Genomic DNA, 26159 nt, shown 5'->3' with positions numbered 1-26159 from the left:
AGTATTCATATTGTGCAATTGTGTTCGTTGATTGGGCCTATGAGCCACCACCGATAACCACAACAACTAGTCCACATAATGGCCTTCACGAGCGGGGTTTTAAATACGTGTTAGAGTTCCACCCAACTCTACGCTATTATCTATTTTACTGTTATATCCTAACCTAAACTTTAAATCTTTTGTCATCTATACAAATTTGTCATCTATAACCTAAACAACAAATACAAATTTGTTGTTTTAATACATTCATAGTTTTTGTTACTGAGAAAATTGAACCAAATATAGTAAAAATTACCAAATGTTTTCTTCCTCTAGTTTTCACTCTACATGTAATTAAATTAAAACCCTAAGAACCAAAAAAAAACTATAAGAATGAAAACAGAATTACATTGTATACTGAAAAACGTAAAGAGAGGCTTGAATTTTTGATCATTTACAGAGTCAGAGGATCGTATCATTTTTGGTTTTTTTTTCCTTTTTCTTTCTCCATCAGACAAAAACTACTTACACTAGAGAGACAGACATATGTCAGAGGGACGAAGAAGAGAAGATGATGATCTGATGAAACAACATTGTGAGGAAGAGGAAGACTCACCAATCCTCAACATTCACATCTCTTAGCTAATGTTTTCTTTACCCCTCTCACAATCTTCCCGAACCATACCAAGTTCATGACACCAAGCGCAGCTGGTACCCCGAATACCAAAACGTAACCGAAGATGTGCATCCTCATGACCTACCACAAAACAAAGTAATTCCCAATCACATAAACCAAAAAAAAGCACATCCAGAAATTTGAAGCATTGTGATGTATTGACTTCATGAGGAAGTTTTTGAAGACATAGGGTATCAACACAACAATAAAACCGCTGGATAGTAAGGAGAAGGGGATCATGAGTTTTACCTGGTTGTAGTGGAGATAGACATGATAAAACATGTATATGAACAGTAGGATTCTAGCAACCTGACATGAAAGTATTTGAGTCATATGTAGAGACATAAATGCCTAGCATCAAAATGAATCGAATGTTGATTAGGGTTTTAAAATCATTATGAAAACGCCATTAACAACGTACCAGCCAGGCCAAGAAGATGAAAACGCCATTAACAACATATGCCAATGACTTCTTCATACCAGCGGTGTCCAGGTACCTTCATAAGACCCCCGAGACAATCCACTTTTTTTGTCAGAAGAGAAATTGATAATGTGATACATCTTGTATGGTATATGGAAAAATAGGGAAGTACCATCTCAAGTTGATCTCTGGTGTTGTAATCTCTGAGATGAGGACCATGTAGGTATACAACTGTCCTTCCCCAGAAAACAAAGAGTAGGCGACTGCTACCCCCGATAACGAGTGATGCACAATCTGAAATCAATATGCCAATCTCCGTCTTAGTTTCAAGCGTGTTAGCAATCTTTACACATTGATACCATTGAGCAATGCAGAGGTGTACAAGTTGATAAAACGAAAGTGAAACATCAACAAGCCGAATATTTGGGAGGACTTTGAATATCTTTGGAGAGAAATCACTTGATGAAAGTCAAGTGTTTGGTCAAGAAAAGTGACTTACATACTCGATCCCACCCAAAGAAGGATACTTCCAGAAGATCATCCCAAGATCAGCAATGAAGTAACCAATAGATATCTGCAAAAAAAAACCATTAATGTAATAAAATGTTAAAATTTCTTCTCACATAGACTCTACATCAGCTTTTGGATCCATTTAAATTAGTGCATACCCCTAAACCAAGAGAGGAAAGCCGTGAGCTCCGGAAAACAACAAGATCATTATGCCACCTATCAGAAAAGAGGTCGGACCAGAAAACAAAATACAGGGACAGAGCCGAGATAAATATAGCATGAACTGTTGAGATACCCCTGCCAAACAAGAACAAACGATTTTCAAAAAAAACCTAAACAACCACACACAACAACACTTAAAAAAAAGAGTAAAAAACAATCATCAAAAACACACAAACCGGTTATTCCATTCGATTCTTTGGATTTTAGTGAGGATGATAAAAGTCTTAGAATGTGAGTTGCTGATAAAATGACAAAGATCATACACCTGCAAAACACAAAATAACATACAATTATCAATCAATCACTGCATGGATCTCGCATCTCCTCAGATCTATAGAATCCATAAGTAGATAAAAAGAAGAGAACTTTACCACTTTGCAAAGGAAAATGCCGGTGAGAACAGAAGTGTAAGGAATAAAGGGATCAGCTAGTAGATAGTTCTTAACCAAATGCTGAGCTTGGTGATGATATGACTTAATAGCACCAATCGTTTGCAAAGACGTCGTCGACATTGCAGACAATAACAAAAATTCTGGGTCTTTCCTAACACTATCTCATCGTCTACAAACCTACACACCAAAATCCCAAATTGACAACAAAGAGATCATCATTCACCAATCTCAAAAAAAAAACTTTCTCAATCCAACCAAATCCAGAGTTCAATTCATAAATATTCTCAATCTCGATACCTTAAAAATCGAATCTTAGTTATCTGAATTAGAGATACGATAAACAGATTACACCAGAGACGAACCCAAATCTCAAAAATCTCAAAAAAAAAAAAAAAAATGCAGATTTGAAAAGAAACAGATAGACAGAGAAAGGCCAATACCTAGATTGGGGACGATCCAAAAAAAAAACCCGATCGAGGGATAACGAAACTGGGATTCAAATCGAAGTCAAATTAAGATCCATAGAACCGATGAAGAATCTCAGATTATAAAAGGAAGGGAATCTGAAATTGAAGAAATGTCACGCAAAGGGAGAAGGAGAAAACTGTGAGAGTGAGAGTGAGAGAGAGAGAGAGGGGAAAAAGCAGAGAGAAAGGGGTAAATGGGAAGTAGCATCAATGAAAGAAGAAGAAGAAGACGTTGAAGATGATGATGAAGAAAGCTTTAATCAATGTGAACGGACGATGTTGTTACGATAGAGAAGAAACAACAACACAAAAACACTCCATCTCTGGGCATACACACTAAAATAATATAAATATACAGCTGTTACACGAAAATAAGAAAAAAAACAAACAAATTGTTAAATTTAAAGTGTGTATATATATATATATATATAGTTAGGTAATTTAATTCATAGGTTTCATCTTTTTTATTTATATGCCAAACTTTAGGGTAATTTTTTTTTTTTAAGTATAATATATGCCTAACTTATGTTAATGAGTAGGTTAAAAAAATAAAATTAAAACCCTTATTTATTTGGTAAAAATAACAGAATATACGTTTTTTTTTTTTTTTGTGGAATATACATATGAAAATAACATGAACCCAAAGGATAAAACGAAAAACAAAAAAGATGATAGAATGAGGATAAAATAAAGAGTATAGATTATTATAGTTCGATTCGTGTGAATCACTTCGACTATCATGTCTTTTTCACTTTTTTTTATTTTATGAAATATACAAAAGAAATAAAGTATAACAAACAAAAGTTTTGTTATTAGATGATTTTATATATTTCCTGGAAAAAAATGTTGCTTATAAAACAATCAATAGTACGTGACTCTTTTTTAATTTACAAAACGAGTATATATATATATATATATAACATAAATGTTGTAAATGAGAGATTCTGAAAGCAACAGAGCAACCAATCAATGAGAATATTTTAAAAAACCATATTCTAATTTTAGTAATAAAACTTTGACATTGTTCAGAATCCACCTTCAACGATGTCTTATATTATTTTAAAAGTTAACAGCTATGGTTCATGAACCCAAGAGAAATATCGGTAAGGTCCATCAGAAAAATACACAAAAAGCCCATAATCAGAGAGTAAAAACATTCACCTCGAACGCATTATTTCATCATCTCTTAGATCTCAAGATTTCACTAAACATGAGATACTTACTGAATCCAGAGTCTGATCTATATATAATAAAATACCATCCTAATATGACATCGTTTCAGCTCTAAAGAGCATTACAAATTTACAATACCAAGAAATAAACTTTATAAAACCGATTAGATTCACGCAAAAACATCTTTTTTCTAACCAAGAAAAAGGAGTAAAATTTGCGTATTAAGTTCAGACAAAGAACATAACGTTCTCAATATTTGTGTGCACTTTGAAGACCTGTTTGTCCTCCACTGTCAGAGATGAAGTAACGAACGTTGGAAATGACTCATGTTCTGACAAGAGTCTCCGGTACGTTTTCATTTCACGATACGAACAAGTCAACCGAGTTAGTCAACAAACCGGTCAGGTTTCTTGCGACGAAATCAATCACAAGTTCGTGTTCGCATGACTTGGACTTTTCTTGAAGGCTCTCTGTTCACAAGTATTTAATTTTGGTTCGTGACTGCTGCGGTTAGCGCCGCCATGTATGAACATCTTCTTCATTTTTATCCGCATGGATGCGAGACCACCATGACCTTGCTCCATAAGAACCATATAAACTACCATTTGGTTTGGAACCATACAAAACATCTGAACCAACGATTGCCTTGAGCGAGCTGGTCGATGACCTTGTGGAGACAAGGGTTATTTTCTTCTCAAATGGTGGTCGATGCCCCAGATTTTGTGACCACCACTTGGTTCTAACCACCATGACCTTGCTCCATAAGCTTACAGAGGTTTCGGCTCAAACCGAGCTCGTTGGTTCAACCAACAACACAACTTAACACAATTCAATCCATACAAAAGCTCCATATAAACACTCGAATAATTCACAAACTAACCGTTCAAATCGGAACTCCACCGTTGGTTAAGGAGCCTGTACTATCACGAATCTCTCCACAAAATTTCGTCTCGATCAGACTAGTTTTGGTACTCCAAACGACGCCTAGAAAGAACCATCTCGGAACAGTTTCTAGGGCTCATACTTAACCCAGATTTCACAGGTTCCAGCAATTACTTGTCCAGGAAGCAACGCACATATCTCTTCGAGATTAACTTCAAATGATGCTCTCTCAGCTTCTGTCGATTCTTGACTTGATGGAGATTACACCTTTATCATCCGGTTCCCGTAAAAATTTCATATATGGCGCCAGAAAGCCGCCAAATTAGACTCCTCCACACTGACTTTATCTCCAACCTTCTTTCACTTTCTTTCTCCTCTTCACCTCTGTTCACTCCAGCTCTGTTCTCCCACCACTAACGGAGCTTCCCACAGCCACAAAATGACCAACCAGATCCATCAATGGTTCCCACCATCTCTGAAACGTCACTTCTCTCTCCTCTCTCTCTCTCCCCTCTTCCTCTTTTCTCACTTTCCGTTAGCAATATGCCAACCATTATGATCGGTTCTATACATTGACTATGATCCATGGTTTAGCTGGTTTAATTTCTCGCTTTAATCATCATGACAACACATACACGAGGGTTAGGATCCGCTGTTACCTTTCTCGGCGACACCGGTTTGCTTTCCGGTGAAAACGTTACACATGACGGAGTTTATCTTATTTTTTCCATTTCTCTACTGATTAAACTGGGAGTTCATGACTTTTATCAGCCTTAATCTTGTTACTTAAGTTCACAATCTTGGACAATAGGGCTTAAAGAGTTTAAGAGATGGAAAACTTTGCTACTTTTTGTAGTTGTGGCATTACTTAAGGAGTTAGGACTGGTATGTCTTGATAGAATAGTTCGAGAGCAAGCAAAGCATGTTGAGTTAGAAAAGTTTATATGACATCTTTAGCATCTGATTCAAAGATGACATGCCTGAACCTCAAGTTGCTAACAGAGAGGACTGCCCATCGCAGGTACTGCTTCTGCTTCATCATCTAAGAAAGTAACGAGTCTTGTTAAGGTTCAGAGGCTTAAAAACGCGACTTTATGAGCTTAAACCCAATAGAATCCAAGGTAGTTTGAGACAGTACAAATGAATGTAACTCAGGAAGTAGAACAATAAACAGAGAGAATGACGAATATATGACAGTATGAGAGAAACAGGGGAGCACGCACGAGTTAACAAGTTTACTGGTCAACCAACTCCCTATGTAATGCGGATAAAATAAGTTAACAAATGAATATAAATAATGTGTCAGAGCAGGTCTTTAGAGTTCAGAGCAGGTCCCTATCACTACATAGATTGCGTAGAAGAAAAGGTAAATGCTAAATTAATAAAAGTATTAATTACATTTGAATATAAATAATGTTTCAGAGCAGGTCTTTAGAGTTCAGAGACTAGCATATATTTTTATTCACATTGATGATCTTTTGTATTGTATTACGTGTTAGTTTACAAAGCTCAAAAGTTGAAGGAATGATGAATTAAATGATGCAGAGCTTCACCATATACTTGTGTAACAATCAGTCACGATCGATGCAATTACTAAACTTCAGACACAATCTGAACATGTAAAAGCGAAACTAACGATATATTCCCATGTGTACTTTGTTGTTTCATCTGTAAGATCTTACGTTTTAATAAAACTAATAACCAAATTTGCAAAACGCAAGCAAAATATGAGAGTCTGAAATACTATAAAACCAGAAAACACAAAGACGTGGTTTCTGCTCTAAAGAGCATTACAACACCAAAAAGAAATTCATTTCAACACACCAACCAAAATGAAAGAAACACACTGCGAAAAACCCAATTAGATTCACGCACAAACTCCTTTCTAACCAGAAAAAGGAGTAAAACTGCGTTCTCGGGGCGTTCCGATTCCGAAAATAGTATTAAGTTCAGCTTGGGACCCAAAACACAAAAAAAAACTCACACTCTTCTTCAGACGAAGAACATAACATTCTCAAGCTCTGCGTGCAGCTTGAAAATTGCTTTGTCCTCGATTGTAAGAGATGATAATGAAGAGGCAAGCGAAGCAGCAGACGTAGAAGCTCCCCTCGGCTGCCTAATGTTCCTCTCACGAGAGCTTGCCTCATGGTAAATCCTTCCTCTATAGGCAACCATGTCAGCATAATAAACCGGAGGAACAAGAGAGACGGGTTTGGTGCAGCGAGTGAAAGTGAAACACATCTCGAAGATGAGCTTCTGAACCTGATCTGATGTGAATCCAAGTTCATCCCAAAGAGTGTAGTAATGAGTCGGTTTGCTTGTCCCGATCCCTCCGTGGTGACTGCATAGGTAGAAATCATACTCATACGGGTGAATGACTTTAGTATCAACAACCGTACCTGAAGGCACATTCCCCTTATCACTTCCATCATTGCTTGTGGCGGGGAAGAAACGAGTTTGATGACGTTTCTGTGCTACGATTACCGTTATCTTTGGATTGTAATCATACTTTTGAAAAGTCAGCTTGACATCAAGCAACTCCACATTGAGAACCATATCGAACTGAGCATCGCTGACACCATCACGGAATATCACAATCTTGTTAGGTCGTTTCCCAGTGGACTTAAAATGAGCTTTGACAAGCTCCAAGCAAGCATCCCCAAATCCTTGTATTTCCTCTTTACGGTGAGGCTGGGCAATGACTCTAGCTGCATAACGGTTAGCTGCAGGCCAGTTTAGAGTTCCCACAACAGCAACAATAGACGGACTCATCTTGTCTCGAGCAGCGGGATGATTGACATCGGCACCAATGAACATGACCTCATCATTTTTTTGGAAGAAAGAGAAATTATTATCCATCAGCTCGACGTTGCTTCCACCAACCTTTGCGTTTATCTTGAGGGCAAGATTTGCAAGGTACTGATCAGAAATTCTACCTCCTCTAGTGGCAGACCCGGTCAAGAAACACTGAGTTACCAGACCCAGTTTGGTTTCTGCTACCCATTTCAGAGTCTTGTAGCCATCGGCCCTCCCAGACATAGCAGAAAGAACAAGAGTAGGACGAGCCCCACCATGCTTACGAGAAGCCTCTTCAATTACGGACCGAAGCAATTCCTCAAGAGCATTACAATTAGAAAGCGTATCCATTCTCGATGTTTTGTAAACGATAGGAGGCTCCATCTGCATCCCAAGTTTCCAACAACGTTCCATCAGGGCATCCACAAAGTCATTAGGCATCTTGTTAAATCTCTCGGATGCGGTGAAGTCAAGTACAGCCCAATGCTTGACTATAGATCCCCTTGTGACTCCCTTCCTCATAAGGTTCCATTGGTTGTTCTGTCTCGCGTTGGGTTCCTCGCTCACAGCTCTCCCTCTATCTGCCAACTTCAATGTTGGGGCCTTTAGTACACGACCTTCCACATGTGTCATGTTTGTATCCACTTTCAATCCGAAGTTTCCAATGATTTCTCCACTGTCATAAACACACATACAAAAGGATTAGACTAACAAAATTTTTAAAAGAGAAAATAAAAGTGAAGTTCTTTGTACACATACCCGCTCGGTCCATTACGAGACTTTATCATCTTATCAATATTTTCCTGCCTTTGTTTTGGACTGACCAGTGACAACTTCTTTAACCACAACGCTGAATCCTTATCTAAGTCATCCTTTGGATAAATCTGACCCTCAACCAAGTCGCAGAACTCCATGGGGACAAAATTTTGCCGACCATTTTTCCCCAAATCCAAGCAAGGAATATCTTTGTGCTCAATGTCTCTTCCATACTTGATCCTGAAATACTCAACAATGGTAGTTTTTCTTGGCGGCTCGTTTCCCTCTTGATCAATAAGATCAAACTTTATGTCTTTTGTGTCTTGCTTACTCAGCCCTACAATGGTGAGTTTCTGCTTGTTCTTTCGATGATTGACAGTGACTTTCAAACCAGTCAATTCCATTTCTACATCACCCCTACAATTCCTGACCTGACGAATATCAGACAAGTCAAAGTACAACTTCAAGTAGTCGATGACTGACATTGCTTTGCGAAACGCCAACACGGAGTAGTCCAAGCACAATGATAAACCTTGTGCCGTGGGCTTCAGAGTATGACGATACCCTTTCGCAGCTGCAACCCCGAAGCCAAAGTCTTCACCACGCTCAGGCTCACGAATGAAAAAGCTTTTACCAACAGTGATCATACACTTAGAAGGATGCTCCTTCATCACAACATCCATCCCTTGCAATACATCACGCGGATTGGAAGACGTACTCCCTGTCATGTACTCTTTCAAGTCACGTAGCTTCAGCGCATTCACCTGCTTGATGGTAAACGTATAGCTACGACCTCTCATCTCTTCAGTTGCAGGGAACTCCACCTTGAATGAACCCGTAGGCAGTTCAGCCGCGCTGAAAATGTTCTTCTGACCATCATAAGCAGTCATAGCGATGGGAAACTCGCCGGGATTATCGGTGAACACCTTGTCCCTGACCATAGCTAGCTCAAACCTCGATATCTTCTTAGTAGGGTTATCTCCTTTGATTTCAACATCATAATGTCTTATGACACTATCAGGATTGAAGTTGACTCTAAAATGATTGACATATAGATTAACACGCCGCACAGCCACAACACCGCCACTATCAGGTCGCTTCATGGGTTCTTTCCTATCAGTAGACGCAACTTGTACAGATGGTCTTGGATTCATCACTTCAGCAACTGTCAAATTAATATACAAACAACTCTTAGCTTAANCCTGCTTGATGGTAAACGTATAGCTACGACCTCTCATCTCTTCAGTTGCAGGGAACTCCACCTTGAATGAACCCGTAGGCAGTTCAGCCGCGCTGAAAATGTTCTTCTGACCATCATAAGCAGTCATAGCGATGGGAAACTCGCCGGGATTATCGGTGAACACCTTGTCCCTGACCATAGCTAGCTCAAACCTCGATATCTTCTTAGTAGGGTTATCTCCTTTGATTTCAACATCATAATGTCTTATGACACTATCAGGATTGAAGTTGACTCTAAAATGATTGACATATAGATTAACACGCCGCACAGCCACAACACCGCCACTATCAGGTCGCTTCATGGGTTCTTTCCTATCAGTAGACGCAACTTGTACAGATGGTCTTGGATTCATCACTTCAGCAACTGTCAAATTAATATACAAACAACTCTTAGCTTAAACTAAATAATCATATAAATAATCTCCTAAGGATTCATAATTAAGTTGCATTCATTTTATTGTAATCGTTTTATGAAATTTTCACCAATCTCAGTTCCCAAAATCTCCCTAATGATTCATAGTTAAGCTCAATCATTTATTAAAATCGTTTCTGGAATTTTCCCTAATCTCTCAATTCCCAAAGGTATGAAAACAAAAAATTGAAGCTATGAATAAATTAAGAGCATACCACGAACGGGTTCAGTAACCACAACGGAGGTGGACGGAGAAGCCGAATCAGAAGAAACCTGTGGCTTACGACCCCAAGCGCCTCCAGCATGAGGCACTTGTGTCACCTGAGCCGCCTGTGGCCGAGGTTGTTGCAACTGAGTACCACGGCCACCGTGACCTGACGGAGGTCCTGCTTGTGTCACCTGAGTCTGCGGAGTCGCCTGTGGTCGAGGTTGCTGGAACTGAGTCCCACGGCCACCGTGACCTGACGGAGGTCCTGCTTGTGTCACCTGAGTCTGCGGAGTCGCCTGTGGTCGAGGTTGCTGGAACTGAGTCCCACGGCCACCGTGACCTGACGGAGGTCCTGCTTGTGTCACCTGAGTCTGCGGAGTCGCCTGTGGTCGAGGTTGCTGGAACTGAGTCCCACGGCCACCGTGACCTGACGGAGGTCCTGCTTGTGTCACCTGAGTCTGCGGAGTCGCCTGTGGTCGAGGTTGCTGGAACTGAGTCCCACGGCCACCGTGACCTGACGGAGGTCCTGCTTGTGTCACCTGAGTCTGCGGAGTCGCCTGTGGTCGAGGTTGCTGGAACTGAGTCCCACGGCCACCGTGACCTGACGGAGGTCCTGCTTGTGTCACCTGAGTCTGCGGAGTCGCCTGTGGTCGAGGTTGCTGGAACTGAGTCCCACGGCCACCGTGACCTGACGGAGGTCCTGCTTGTGTCACCTGAGTCTGCGGAGTCGCCTGTGGTCGAGGTTGCTGGAACTGAGTCCCACGGCCACCGTGACCTGACGGAGGTCCTGCTTGTGTCACCTGAGTCTGCGGAGTCGCCTGTGGTCGAGGTTGCTGGAACTGAGTCCCACGGCCACCGTGACCTGACGGAGGTCCTGCTTGTGTCACCTGAGTCTGCGGAGTCGCCTGTGGTCGAGGTTGCTGGAACTGAGTCCCACGGCCACCGTGACCTGACGGAGGTCCTGCTTGTGTCACCTGAGTCTGCGGAGTCGCCTGTGGTCGAGGTTGCTGGAACTGAGTCCCACGGCCACCGTGACCTGACGGAGGTCCCCACTGACTCTGGCTTCTGAAATCCTGTTGCTCACCGCGACCATGACCACGATTCCCACCGCCTCGCTCTGTGCCGCGACCACGACCGCGATCTCCGCCGCCATAACCGCGACCACGGTCTCCTCCTCCGCCGTAACCATGACCACCACCACCACCATCGCCACGACCTCCGCCGCCTCTGCCACGGCCATCACCACGACCTCCTCGGTAACCACCTCGCTCCATAGGATTAGGATTTGATTGGATCGTAACGGGAAGACACTTTAGTGAAATAAAAATAAAAGAAAGCTTTGGCTCTCTGCTCAGGTTAAACAACACAACACAACTTGTGTGAACGAAGAACCAATCCGAGGTTTTTTAAAAGAAGCCAATAAAAGAGAATTTGTCTCAGAGAAGCTATTATATAAAGAAATAAAAAAATAAAAAAAAAAAAAAGGAGAGAAGAAGCCTTAACTCGTAAGGAGGGAGTTTTGGTATAAAAAAAAAGTTCTCGAATGTTCCTTTTGTAAACCCACCGTAAAACATGGGAAGTACAATCGTCTTGTTACTTTTTTTACTTTTTTAATTGTCGTCGTCTCGTCTCTTTTTCTTCTTCTTCTATACTTTATTGTTTGTTTTATTCCTTAATTACAACTTTTATACGCATAATAAAAACCTTTTCCTTAATTACAAATATATCAAATTTTTATTGATTTAAATCAATTTATGGGGGAAAAAAAGTTTCATGTTTATCTTGACACTCAAGGTCCTACTCATATAAAAAGTTTTATGAAAAAAGTTTCATGTTTCTACTATGTGTCACCCTCGTATCAAATTTGAATTATTTTAGTTTAAAAAAAAAATTGATATACGATTTATTTTCATTTCACTAAACTTATGAAAATATATATTGTCCAACAAATACATCTAGCCAAGATAACTTAGCTTCAGCTGCTGCTGTTAGTTAGAGCTAATACATATGAAATCAGATAGGCGAACATACACTAAACTCTGCTGTTGTTGCCTTAGCTGATGCTATTGAGATTGCAAAGGTTGCAGCTGCTGTTGATAGTGTAGCCGCATTAGCTTCATTGCATGCAAACTTCTTGGCTGAAAAAGCTTATGGTGAGGAGCTCTCCTAGGTAATGCTAGGCCTGTGTGGAAAAGTTGATCTTGTGATCGGTTCTTAGTGACACCACACATAACACTTAGTTTATAAAAAGATATAGTAATTGCATGAATTTTTCTTTTGTCAAAGCAATGTTTTTTCCTGAACTGAAATTTAAAAGTTTAAAACTATAATGGCTCCACCACTATTTTTGAGCCAATTTTCTACTTAAAAAAACAAAAAAGGAAGAGGAGTAGCAACTTCATGGCAGCTGAGAGCCTGAGATCGAAAATAATGTCTGAAAGTTGATGATTTCATACATGTAGTTTCAGTTTTCACACCTAAGAGATCAACTTTTTACACCGTTGGGAAAAAGAAAATTATCAAACCGTCATGGCTGAATTAACTTAAGTCTTCAAAATCTAATATTCTTAAGTTCCTTCTTTAATCTTTTTGAAGCAACTTGACCATTTTAAAAATAAAAAAAATAATAATAATATAATTAAATACAGCAATGGCGAGTCTGGATAAATCACAGAGGATTCACATCCCAAGATTGGAGAGGGAGCTAAATACAACATATAGAGATGAAGAGTATTATTGGAAGAATAAAAGTCGCAACCTGGCTTACACTTGGTGATAGAAACACCGCATACTTTCATGCGAGTACTAAAACTAGATATGCCAGAAATCATATTACAACTATCAAGGATGATATGCAAAATATTCACCAGGGAGACTATGAAATCAGTTCTCACGCACAAAGTTACTTCACCAAAGTCTACACATCTAACCGCAATCCAGTCTCCCAAATAGATTTTGGCGACTTTCCACCAACTGTAACTTCTAAAATAAATGCAGAACTTACAAAAGATTTCACTAGTGTTGAAATATATATTGCATTGTCTTCTATAGGGGATGACAAGGCTCATGGGCCAGATGGACTCGCAGCTAGATTCTACAAACACTACTGACATATTATTGGCGCAGATGTTGTAACCGAGGTCAAGGAATTCTTTCAAACATCTTATATGAAGTCAGGTCTGAACTATACTAATATTTGTATGATTCCAAAAATAACAGAGCCGGATACTCTTGTTGATTATAGACCGATTGCTTTGTGTAATGTGCTATACAAAGTAATATCGAAGTGCTTAGTGAACAGATTAAATCATCATCTTGACTCTATTGTTTCTGATTTTCAAGCAGCTTTTATACCTGGTCGATCAATAACAGATAACGTGCTAATAACACATGAGGTTATGCACTCATTAAAGCCAAGGAAAAGAGTATCACAAAACTACATGGCAATCAAAACTGATGTCACTAAAGCTTATGATCGGGTATAATGGAACTTCCTGGAAGTCACATTACACTTATTTGGATTCAATGATCAGTGGATATCGTGGATTATGGTTTCAGTACGATCGGTTAATTATTCTGTTTTGATTAATGGTTCACCCCACAGAATGATCATACCTGAGAGAGGAATTAGACAGGGGGATCCTCTTTCCCCTTATCTATTCATTATCTGTGCAGACATTATGAGCCATCTTATTCGATCTCGAGTACAATGTGGTGATATAAAAGGAGTAAAGGTTGGAAATGGTGTTCCGGCGATCAGTCATCTGCAGTTTGCCGATGATTCTCTCTTCTCTTGTCAAGCAAATGCTAGGAATTGCAGAGCAATAAAAGAAACCTTTGAAGTTTATGAATATTATTCAAGACAGATGATAAACAAAAGGAAATCATTGATAACATTTGGATCACGCGTTCATGGCTCTACACATGAACGACTTAATAGAATTCTAGACATTCCTAGCTTACCAGAACAATTTGGACGCAAAAAATCGGAGATGTTTAACTATATAGTAGACAATGTACGACAAAGAACTTCTTGGAGTACTAAAAGACTGTCTCAAACTGGCAAAGATATAATGCTCAAATCTGTTGCTCTGGCAATGCCTATATACTCGATGTCATGTTTTAAATTGCCTATGGGTATGGTTTCTGAAATAGAGTCAGTGCTTCAAAAATTTTGGTGTGAGAGGAGTAATCGTGAGAGAGGCATATTATGAGTTGCTTGTCAACGTTTGCAGTACTCAAAATCGGATGAGGGTTTAGGATTCAAAAATTTGTCTAAATTTAATGATGCTCCTAGCAAAACAGGTGTGGAGATTAATACAGTATCCAGAGACACTCTTTGCAAGAATTCTGAAAGCAAGATACTATCCTGATGATCATATCCTTGATGCCAAAAAAAGACCAAACCAATCATATGGATGGACATCAATACTGGAGGGTCTCAAAATCATTAAAGAAGGTTCAAGATTTCTTATTGGTGATGGTGCCTCCATTCGTGTAAACATTGATAATGTTATACCTTCGACACCACCACAACCTATTCATGGTTAGCCTTGGGACCAAATATCCGGATCATGTATCCGCTCCGAAAAACCGGATATCCGACCGAACGGATCCGGAGACGGATAGTAGAATAACAAATCCGGGCGGATCCGGATATTGAAATATTTTTGGGCCGGATATCCGGATCCGGTCCATATATATACTTTTAAGCCTTATCCACATAAAAACATAGATCCATTAAATCATGCAAGCCCATAATTCTAAAAGCCCACAAGAAAACTAGGGTTTTCACCCTCTTCATTCTTCCCCCTCCTCTTTGCGTCGTGTGTGTTTTTTTTTCTTCCCCTTCTTTTCTTCTCATCGATCAAATTTCTTTTCTTTTTTTTCTATCTTTCAGATATCTCATTTTTTCCTTCTTATTAGTCTTTCTATGCAAGTTTCGTCGCTCCAAGATGAGTTTCAAATCCATCAGTGGTGGCTGCTCGCTCTGTTGTGGGGATCTGATCGAAAAAGGTGATTTTTGTTGAATCTTCCATGATAAAAAGAAGAGGAACTGGCGGGTTAATGAGAAAGAGGGCGGTGGAGCAGTGAGAAACAGGGCAAAGGTTATTTTGGTGATGAAACGATGGATGGAAGGGAGAAGATATCGAAGAGATTTTTTTTTTAATTATATTAAAAATTTTAGTTGTTAAAAAAAAAATATAACGGATACGAATATCCGACGGATATTCAGATTTTTTACGGATATCCGGGATTGGCGGATACGGATTCAGATACCAAACTAATGAATCCGCCGGATACAGATCCGGATCCGGATACCTCCAAAAAACCCGGATATCTGGATTCGTCTCAGGCCTATTCATGGTATCTCCATTGGCAATAACCTAGTGGTTAAAGACCTAATTACAACCTCGGGACCTTGCCGTTTTTGGAATGATGAAAAATTAACAAATCATATCCAACCCGATGAGCATGATTAGGTTAAATCCTTATATTTACCACAGGTTCTTAAACCAGACAAAATAGTTTGGCATTACAACACATCTGGAGTTTATACTGTCCGTTCAGGCTATTGGATGCAAAACGTTTTGAATTTGGATCATCCACCAATACCTCATGGTTCTGTAATATTAAAACGCAGAATCTGGAAACTAAATATTCTGCTTAAAGTAAAACATTTCCTATGGCGAGTTCTGTCCAAAGCATTACCATCTCTATCTAGACTGAATACTCGCGGAAAAAACATTGATCCTGTATGTCCTCGATGCTTCCAATCTGATGAAGCAATTGCACACATTCTATTCCATTGCAAGCATGCGAGACTAACTTCGGAAGCGTGTAATGTTCCAATAGATATTTTTTTGGATATGAATTATGATTGTGAGTCCACACTGACTGCCTTCTTAGACATGGATTCTACGGCTGATGTCAATACTACAACTCAGTTACTACCTCTATGGTTACTATAGCACCTATGGAAATCAAGGAACAAGTTTATTTTTGAATGTATTACTGATCAACCAAGGATCCTTTCTCAAAGAGCTCAAAATGATGTTCAGGATTGGCTTCTCAATAACCCACACAGTACGTCAACACCTACACACCGTGTGCAGGAGGCCATCAAATGGAGAAGACCTTTGGACGCCTTCTATAAGTGTAATTATGATGCGGGTTTTGATCAACAATCTCACCAAGCAACCAGAGGCTGGATCATAAGAAATAGAGATGGCATATCAAATGGATGGGGAGCCACAAGGTTAGGAATAACAAGCACACCTCTTGAAGCATAAGCAAAAGCTCTTCTAATAGCGATGCAACATACATAGATTAAAGGTTTCACATCTGTTTGTTTTGAAGGAGATTGTCAATTACTATATAAGATATTGATTTCAAAACATGAAGACATATCAACATAAGGGATTATTCAGGACATTAGATTATGGGTATCATACTTTACTAATTTTGCTTTTAGTTTTACAAAAAGAGAGGGCAATCATGTTGCTCATCTTCTTGCAAAACATGAGTGTCTTCATTGTAATTTTTACTTTGACTGTTTCAATCCTCCTACTTGGCTACACAAACATTTGTATTTGAACTATCAAAATTCATCAGTATAATTTCTTTTCGACGCAAAAAAAAAAAAATTAACATGAACTAACCATCAACATCCACAGCTGAAAAGAGGAAAAGTTTATGCATATATCAAAATCTTCAAAAAAAAAATTAACAAACAAAAGTTACTACAAATATTACCTTCTCATCATCAAATCAATGCTGAGATAGGCGATGTAGTGCCCATAATCTAGTGATTCCCCAATATGATTCACAAAAGCATAAAGATGGTATTGATGTTTAGGACCCTAGACCTGAAGTGGGTGCAACACGTTAGATCTTGATGTAAATGCAAATGTTGAGAACTTGAAGAAAAAATATTGTTAGTTGTGCATACTTCTTTAAACTGCGTGAATGACTTCAACTCTAAAAGGAACATCTACAGGCTTTGATATCATCTCCGTGCTATCTTTATCAAACCTAAATCTTTTGAGATGCAATTTTGTAACTAATGTGGTCTAGTTTTCCCACACTGGTAAATGAGCTTAGAGCACCCATAAAGTTTGTTCACTAACGTTGCAGGTTGAAAAAATTGATAAAGATAGTCTGCCAACTTAGGATTCATATATCCTCTTCTATACAAGATAAGAGGAGGTGCAAGGATTCCTCGAAGCTGCAATAAAATCTGTTATGAACCTGCATGAATCTATTATGACCATGGTAGAGTGTAACTCTTCATTGTGGGTTTTATTATCTTTCTAATTAACGTTGCACACTCATTATATTAACGTTGGAAGCTTTTAGTTGAATTTTCGAAAGATTCGAAAGATTGAAAAAGTTAAGATGAGTGGAGATAGGTAGAAGTAATTATTGTAATTTGTCATAAATCTACTGCATCTATATAAACACCTTCATTGAGAAGCTTATAATCAAACCCACTAAAACATAAACTTAAAAATAAACTAGGTTGATACACGTGCTACGTTGCGGGTTGTTTTTGGATGATTTTTTCATTTTATATTTGTTTTTCTCTGCAATCAAAATTAAATTAAAATTGTTTGAATCTTTAGATACATTAGCAATTATATTATTGCCCGAAGATGTTTTGATTTCTCTTTAATTGTTGTTTGCGACTGTTTTGCATATTTTGATATGTACTTTTGAGCATGAAAATGCAACGAATGCTTCATCTAAATATACATATATCAATTCATTAACTATATGCAATTTTGTTTTTCTTAGACACATATATCAACGAATTCTTCATCTAAATAGCTGGAAGACTTGTTTCAGTAGCTTCTCCTGTAACATCATCCCCTCGAAGAACATTACACATCCATGTCATCAAAACCTGATTATTGTGGAGACGGATAAAAGAACATAAGCACTCAGCCCAAAGATATTCTTCTACACATGGTAATTGAGGAGTAAGAGAAGTTCCTTTTCATTTTCTAGGGAGTCTGTTTGTATGGAAAGTTTGAGAAACACAATTAATGTAACATAAAAACGGGAATAAAAAGGAGACTGACCATTTTCAAAGCTCCTCTAATGACTCCACTTACAACATTGCAGTAGTAAAGACCTTGGCAAGTATTGGGAAGTCCTCCAAGATTAGACTTGCGCAACAATTAAAGTGATGAGGTCGAGGGAAGTAGGGCTCCTATTGACTAAAGATCGATTTAGTGATTGGGCACACGCTTCCGTTACGGCGTAGAACCGGTTTCCAGTTTTTCTGACGCAAGGTCAGGGTCTTTACAAATAGGGCAAATATACACCAAACCTTTAAAGGATGAGGTTCTAGTTCGCCATTCCTATTATTTATAGGGCAGCAAGTCTCATCTGCACCCCAGCTTGTCACTGATGCAGTGACCCCTAAGAACATCTTGGAACCCACCTGTGTAATAAGGCAAAGCATGTTACTGCTTCTCAATACTATTAAACCAAATGAGATATCTATCGGATATTAAACACTAATATCCGATAGAGTTGGCTATGACTAAACTCAGATTAAACAATTACGGTTTGGTTTGTGACTTGTTTTGCGGTTTCGTAGTGAAATCCTTAAACAAAGACTATAGAGTTACCAAAATCATAAACACGTTTATATCCCTTGATGAAACCTAACACATTCTCATCGTAGTGAAATCATGGGATCCACACAAGAGAGCCATAGCCAAATACCCACATCATCATGTTCTCACGTTAATGCTGTATAAGGACAAGAATATAAGCATAAGTTAGAAATTATTTGTTTTTGGAGGGAAAATAGCCAGAGAAATAGGACCAACATGTAAAGACAAGTCAAGTGTTAAACACACATATGCAGTTAACAATTAAGAAAAATGACAATGGACCAGCATTCGAAATGTTAGTTACTCTTTTAATGTGAACAGATAAGCAATAAAGACCCAAATCAATACCAATGAGGCTACTTGGAACCCAATTTTCTCTTCTTGTAAACCCAGTTTTTGAATATACCCTAATCATAAACACTTAAAGAATCTCAATTGTAACATACGAAAATAATTTTAAACAAATCGCATCATATCTATTATTCCTAGATCAATCTATTGTACTAAGAATTGCTACACAAACATATTAGAAAAAAATCTAGGAAATGAGAATGAATAGACAGAGGATTATTGAAGTTTAACACAAGCATTGAGGACGACGTGAGTGACTGAGAACTAATACAAAAAGAGGCTAACAAATCGGAGTTTATCATCCATCTCTCAATTCTCAAGTCGGAGAAGATGTAGCAAAGATGCGTTTATTACTTCCGTTTCTTCTGATCAAATTTGTTACCTAGCAACTCAAAGTAGATCATGCTCTTACCAGAAGAAATCAACACACGACAATGTGAATCGATTCTCATCGGAGAAGAAAGCATAATATGCTTTAAATCAAATTAGAAATTGAATAAGAAAGCAGAAGATGAAATTGAGTTATCATGAAATAGATTCTCATTGGAGAGAAGAAGTATTATGCTCTAGCTTAAGAAGATTTTTATGCTTTTAAATGACAGCGTTAGAAAGAAGAAGTTGGAATCGAGATGTTTAGTGATTTTCATGGACGATAATTTTTGTTTATGTGTCAGCTTGGCAATTTTTTGGGTGAACTGTATTAATTATTATATTTTGATAGGCTATTGATTTTAATTAACGTGTCACCACCAGAATTGTTCTGAATGCTGATGTGTCGAGCTCTCTTCAACTGTATTAATACAAAAAAATTAGAGAATATCACTAGATATATGAATGTTGACTTTGACGTTAAGTCTCCTCTAGACAAATTGTTTTAATGCTTTCATCGAAGCATTAAATTAAAGACGATGCTAAATATATTAAGATGTATATATAATTGAAGAATTTACAGAGTTCTTGTTATGTTTGATTTCTCTTCAAGATGAATTTGTTAATTAGTTTTGACGAAAAATGAAAGTTATTTGTTTTAAAAATAATAATATGGGAAATATATTTGTTGAGAAAGGGATGTAATTAAAAGATAGATAGTGTCTGCCTTGTGTGGATCAGTTGAATATGAGAGGTTGTGTTCATTCATATTTTAACTAGAAATGAGGATAAAAACATTGTTTGGCGAATTGTTCTTCACAAATTTAATTGAGTCACCAAAAGGAGTTTTTCTTTCTCTTTAATTAACTTGAGTGTTAAGGTTATTTTATCTGCCACATTAAGAAACTAATTGCAAAAATACGTAATGTAGATTTTTTTTAAGTTCTTAAAACGATTTTTTGGGCTGATCGAGTCTAACAAAAAATATTTTGACTAACGAGTATCATAAACAATAATTATAAGAGTGTCCAGTTTATATATTTTAACAAAAGAAAAAAAGAGTATGCAATATTAATGTATATAACTATGACATACAATATGCAATAATGTCACTGTGTTTATCATATAAATGGTATCTGATTGACTTATTGGATTCTTGGTTTTAATGGATTTAAAAATCCAAGTTAAATCATGTGTTATTCAGTCATTGATTTTCAAATATTTATTAAAATTATGTATTATTGGATCTATAAATTCTAAATCCTAATTAAAACCGTCCTTTATTTATTATTAAAGATTTGAGTATGGATTTGATTTCATATTGAATTTGGATGGATTTGAAAATATGTTTTAGTTATAAATATAGAGATTGAAATCCTTGGTCTCCACCTAATTATTTGGGTGGATTTGGAAAAAAAAAATTACCTAATAGCACCATACTAGTCACTAGAAGATAAGATCATTAAAGAAAGAATGACGTGATAATAAAAAAGCAAAAAGGGTGTTCATGCACGAAGTCGAGACATAGGTGACGACAATACTGAAAACTACGTAATAGCAAACCAACTATATTAGAAGACAAAAAATCATGAAGCACCTAGTAAAAATAATTCAATCTGTAACGATACCAAAAGAAAAAAAAATCAACTTATAAAGAGAAAGCAGAATGGGTGTCCCCTAATAATAATTAGCACTCCATCACGTTACCCTTAATCCAACCATAACGCTCATCAGTGGACATGCTAACAAAGACTTCTTTTATAATAACTATTTTTTTTTTATAAATTTTGAATTTTATTCTCTAGGATTTTCAAATCCACTTTTTTTTACTTTCAAATCCATATTATTTGATTTTCAAATCCATATTATTTGATTTTAAAAACCATGAATTCCATTAAAATCAAGGATCCAATAACCCAAGACGAAATATGCATTCAGTTCTTTTAATCAACAACTTCGGTATCTTATAGTTTTCTTCTGAAATTACCATTTAACTTTTAAGATTTTTTTTGTTTGTGAACCCTTACAAATGTTACAAACTCTTACTAAAATATAATCTTGAGGTACGGTATTTGAGATTTAAAAAAAAATATATTGGACAAGAACAACACAAAATTGGATGTGTAGGGGATTTCTCTAAAACAACCATACTTGATCATTCAAATAATCCTTAAAATTGGATGTTTAGGGAGTTTATCTTATTTTTTTTCCATTTCTCTATTGATTAAACTGGGAGTTCATGACTAGGTTTATCAGCCTTAATCTTGTTACTTAAGTTCACAATCTTGGAACAATAGGCTTAAAGAGTTTAAGAGATGGAAAACTTTGCTACTTTTTGCAGTTGTGGCACGTTAGGACTGGTATGTCTTGATAGAATAGTTCGAGAGCAAGCAAAGCATGTTGAGTTAGAGGAGCTTATATGACATCTTTAGCATATGATTCAAAGATAACATGTTTGTACCTCAAGTTGCTAACAGAGAGGACTGCCCATCGCAGGTACTGCTTCTACTTCAGCATCTAAGAAAGTAACGAGTCTTGTTAATGTTCAGAGGCTTAATAAATGTTTTATGAGCTTAAACCCAATAGAATCTAAGGTAGATTGAGACAGTACAAATAAATGTAACTCAAGAAGTAGAAAAATAAACAGAGCGAATGACGAGTATATGAGAGTTTGAAAAAAAGAGAGGAGCACACACGAGTTAACAAGTTCACTGGTCAACCGACTTCACCTATGTAATGGGGCTAAAATAAGTTTCGGCTTAAATGAATATACACGTTATTTGCTTCGCCAACAAATGAATATAAATATCATTACATAGAAAGCCTAGAAGAAAAGGTACATGCTAAAAGAGCGTTCAGAATTCAGAGACTAGCATATATTTTATTAACATTGATGATCTTTTGTATTATGTGTTAGTTCACAAGGCTCAAAAGTTGAATGAATTAATCGAATGATGCAGAGCTTCACCATATACTTCTGTAACAACTGGACACGATCAATGCAATTACTAAATTTCAGACACAAAATGAACATGTAAAAGCCAAACTAACAATATATTCCTACATGTACTTTGTTGTCTCATCTCTGAGATCTTAAGCTTTAATAAAACTAATAACCAAATTTGTAAAACGCAAGCAAAATATGAGATAATTACTGAATCCAGCCAGAGTCTGAAATACAAAAAAACAAAGACGTGTGGTTTCTGCTCTAAAGAGCATTATTACAACAAATTCATTTCAACACACCAACCAAAATGAAAAAAACACACTGCGAAAAAACCAATTAGATTCACGCACAAACTCCTTTCTAACCAGAAAAAAGGAGTAAAATTGCGTTCTCGGGGCTCACACTCTTCTTCAGACGAAGAACATAACATTCTCAAGCTCTGCGTGCAGCTTGAAATTTGCTTTGTCCTCACAAGAGCTTGCCTCATGGTACATCCTTCCTCTAGAGGCAACCATGTCAGCATAATAAACCGGAGGAACAAGAGAGATGGGTTTGGTGCAGCGAGCGGAATTGAAACACATCTCGAAGATGAGCTTCTGAACCTGATCTGATGTGAATCCAAGTTCATCCCAAAGAGTGTAGTAATGAGTCGGTTTGCTTGTCCCGATCCCTCCGTGGTGACTGAATAGGTAGAAATCATACTCATACGGGTGAATGACTTTAGTATCAACAACCGTACCTGAAGGCACATTCCCCTTATCACTTCCATCATTGATTGTGGCGGGGAAGAAACGGGTTTGGTGACGTTTCTGTGCTACGATGACCGTTATCTTTGGATTGTAACGATTGTTTTGAAAAGTCAGCTTGACATCAAGCAACTCCACATTGAGAACCATATCAAACTGACCATCGCTGACACCATCACGGAATATCACAATCTTGTTAGGCCATTTCCCAGTGGACTTAACATGAGCGTTGACAAGCTCCAAGCAAGCACCCCCAAATCCTTGTATTTCCTCTTTACGGTGAGGCTGGGAATTGACTCTAGCTGCATAACGGTTAGCTTCAGGCCAGTTTAGAGTACCCACAACAGCAAACAATAGAGGGGCTAATATTGTCTCGAGCAGCGGGATGATTGACATCGGCACCAATGAACATGACCTCATCATCTTTTTGGAAGAAAGAGAAAGTATTATCCATCAGCTCGACGTTGCTTCCACCAACCTTTGCGTTTATCTTGAGGGCAAGATTTGCAAGGTACTGATCAGAAATTCTACCTCCTCTAGTGACAAACCCGGTCAAGAAACACTGAGTTACCAGACCAATTTTGGTTTCTGCTACCCATTTCAGAGTCTTGTAGCCATCTGCCCTCCCGGACATAGCACAAAGAACAAGAGTTGGACGAGCCCCACCATGCTTATGAGAAGCCTCTTCAATTACGGACCGAAGCAATTTCTCAATCTCAAGAGCATTACAATTAGAAAGCGTATCCATTTTCGATGTTTTGTGAACGATAGGAGGCTCCATCTGCATCCCAAGTTTCCAACAACGATCTCTCAGGGCATCCACAAAGTCATTAGGCATCTTGTTAGATCTCTCGGATGCGGTGAAGTCAAGTACAGCCCAATGCTTGACTATAGATCCCTTCGTGACTCCCTTCCACATAAGGTTCCATTGATTGTTCTTTGTCGCGTTAGGTTCAACGCGCGCAGGTCCCATTCTATCTGCTAACTTCAATGTTGGAGCCTTTAGTACACGACCTACCACCGATGTCATGTTTGTATCCCACTTTCAATCCGAAGTTTCTAATGACTTCTCCACTGTCATAAACACACATAAAAAACGATAAGACTAACAAAAATTTTAAAAGATAGAAAAATAAAAGTGAAGTTCTTTGTACACATACCCGCTCGGTCCATTACGAGACTTTATCATCTTATCTATATTTTCCTGCCTTTGTTTCGGACTGACCAGTGACATCGTCTTTGGATAAATCTGACCCTCAACCAAGTCGCAGAACTCCATGGGGACAAAATTTTGCTGACCATTTTTCCCCAAATTTTACTGATGGTCTTGGATTCATCACTTCAGCCACTGTCAAATTAATATACAAAAAACTCTTAGCTTAAAAACAAAATAATCACATAAATAATCTCCTAATGATTCATCACTTCAACAACTGTCAAATTAATATACAAACAACTCTTAGCTTAAAAGAAAATAATCACATAAATAATCTCCCTAATGATTCATAATTAAGTTGCAATCATTTATTGTATAATCGTTTTATGAAATTTTCCCAAGATTGAAGATACGAATAAATTGAGAGCATACCACGAACGGGTTCAGAAACCACGACGGAGGTGGACGGAGAAGTCGAAACCGGAGAAATTTGTGGCTTACGACCCCAAGCTCCCTTAGCGGCGCCTCCAGCATGACTCACTTGTGTCACCTGAGCCTGCGGCTTCTGAGGAGCCGCCTGTGGACGAGGTTGTTGCAACTGAGTACCACGGCCACCGTGAGGTCCTGCTTGTGTCACCTGAGTCAGCGGAGTCGCCTGTGGTCGAGGTTGCTGGAACTGAGTCCCACGGCCACCATGACCTGACGGAGGTCCCCACTGACTCTGGCTTCTGAAATCCTGTTGCTCACCGCGTCCACGACCGCGATCACCGCCGCCATAACCGCGACCACGGTCTCCTCTGCCGTAACCACGGCCACCACCGCTACCATCGCCACGACCTCCGCTGCGGCCATCACCACGACCTCCTCGGTAACCACCGCTATCATCACCACGACCTCCGCTGCCTCTGCCACATCACCACGACCTCTTCGGTAACCACCTCGCTCCATAGGATTAGGATTTGATTGGATGATCGTAACGGGAAGACACTTTAGTGAAATGAAATAAACAATTAATACACACAACTTATGTGATGTAAACAAAGAACCAATCCGAGGTTTTTATAGAGAAGGAATACGTAAAAAAAAGAAAGCCTTAACTCGTAAGGAGTTTTGGTAACTCAAAAAAGAAAGTCTTAACTCGTAAGTAGAGTTTTGGTAAAAAAAGAAAGTCTTAACTCGTAAGGAGAGTTTTGGTAAAAATAAGTGTTCTCGAATGTTCCTTTTAACTTTTTTATTTATTTAACTTCTTAATCACAAATATATAATTTTTGATACTGAGATAATTCAATTTACGGGGGAAAAAAAAAAACAAAAGTTTCAGATAGTGCAATATCTTTTCGTGTGCAAAATCTTTTAACTGTTTCAAGTTCCATCATTATAAATTAACTAAACCACTTAAGGGTGTTAAAGCATGCATGGGTGTAAATAAAAATTTTGTAATTGGGAATAATTAATACTACTGATTAGTAGTAGTAACTTGTAATAAGTTTGTCTTTAAAGTTTTAGTGGTTAGAGAGGCTGTAATGGTAGCTTTAAATTGTAATTGTATTTTTTTCTTTGTAATACATCTATGTTTATATATATATATATCATACTCATGGGTACAATACTTTACCGTATTTTTTTCGTTTTTACCAGCTTAAGAAGAAAAACTCCATAAGTTTTCTTTATGTTTGGACGGTTATCGGTGTTAATTTTCATTTGATTTCTCTTATAATCAAATATTCGTGAAGATCAGTTTATTATGTTGGTGTAAGTATCCATATTTGACCTCTATTCAAATGTGCCTATTCTGGTTATTTGATTAAATTATTCATATACATTTTTTGT

General features: G+C 37.9%; 2 protein-coding genes, 1 long non-coding RNA gene and 1 pseudogene across 6 annotated transcripts; all 4 read right to left on the bottom strand.

The window, feature by feature from the left end:
• Nucleotides 352–2998, bottom strand: LOC104741741 (transmembrane protein 56-B). Of its 2 annotated transcripts, XM_010462654.2 has the most exons (10): nt 2641–2998; nt 2180–2377; nt 1985–2073; nt 1745–1883; nt 1576–1650; nt 1249–1370; nt 1077–1152; nt 905–964; nt 580–736; nt 352–534 (listed from the first exon to the last, which is right to left on the bottom strand). In XM_010462654.2, the coding sequence occupies exons 2-9, from the start codon at nt 2318–2320 to the stop codon at nt 602–604; spliced, it is 837 nt and encodes a 278-aa protein (XP_010460956.1). In that variant the 5' UTR covers nt 2321–2377; nt 2641–2998; the 3' UTR covers nt 352–534; nt 580–601. The 2 variants fall into 2 exon arrangements, with proteins under 2 accessions (XP_010460956.1, XP_010460955.1); XM_010462653.2 differs by having other exon boundaries at nt 352–736; nt 2641–2994.
• LOC104741738 (protein argonaute 2-like) lies at nt 6449–11594 on the bottom strand. Of its 2 annotated transcripts, XM_019236183.1 has the most exons (4): nt 10141–11593; nt 9487–9877; nt 8278–9048; nt 6449–8194 (listed from the first exon to the last, which is right to left on the bottom strand). In XM_019236183.1, the coding sequence occupies exons 1-4, from the start codon at nt 11405–11407 to the stop codon at nt 6715–6717; spliced, it is 3909 nt and encodes a 1302-aa protein (XP_019091728.1). In that variant the 5' UTR covers nt 11408–11593; the 3' UTR covers nt 6449–6714. The 2 variants fall into 2 exon arrangements, with proteins under 2 accessions (XP_019091728.1, XP_010460954.1); XM_010462652.2 differs by lacking the exon at nt 9487–9877 and having other exon boundaries at nt 8278–9439; nt 10141–11594.
• On the bottom strand, nt 17918–19764 carry LOC104741739. Of its 2 annotated transcripts, none has more exons than XR_002035231.1 (3): nt 18773–19764; nt 18218–18582; nt 17918–18039 (listed from the first exon to the last, which is right to left on the bottom strand). It is a non-coding gene; the product is annotated as an uncharacterized LOC104741739 (long non-coding RNA). The 2 variants fall into 2 exon arrangements; XR_760365.2 differs by having other exon boundaries at nt 18218–18896; nt 19524–19764.
• On the bottom strand, nt 22614–24854 carry LOC104741740 (annotated as a pseudogene).

The sequence above is a fragment of the Camelina sativa genome, chromosome 14, assembly GCF_000633955.1.
Source record: "Camelina sativa cultivar DH55 chromosome 14, Cs, whole genome shotgun sequence".
NCBI classification, from domain to species: Eukaryota; Viridiplantae; Streptophyta; class Magnoliopsida; order Brassicales; family Brassicaceae; genus Camelina; species Camelina sativa.
This window is presented reverse-complemented; position numbering and strand designations above follow the sequence as displayed.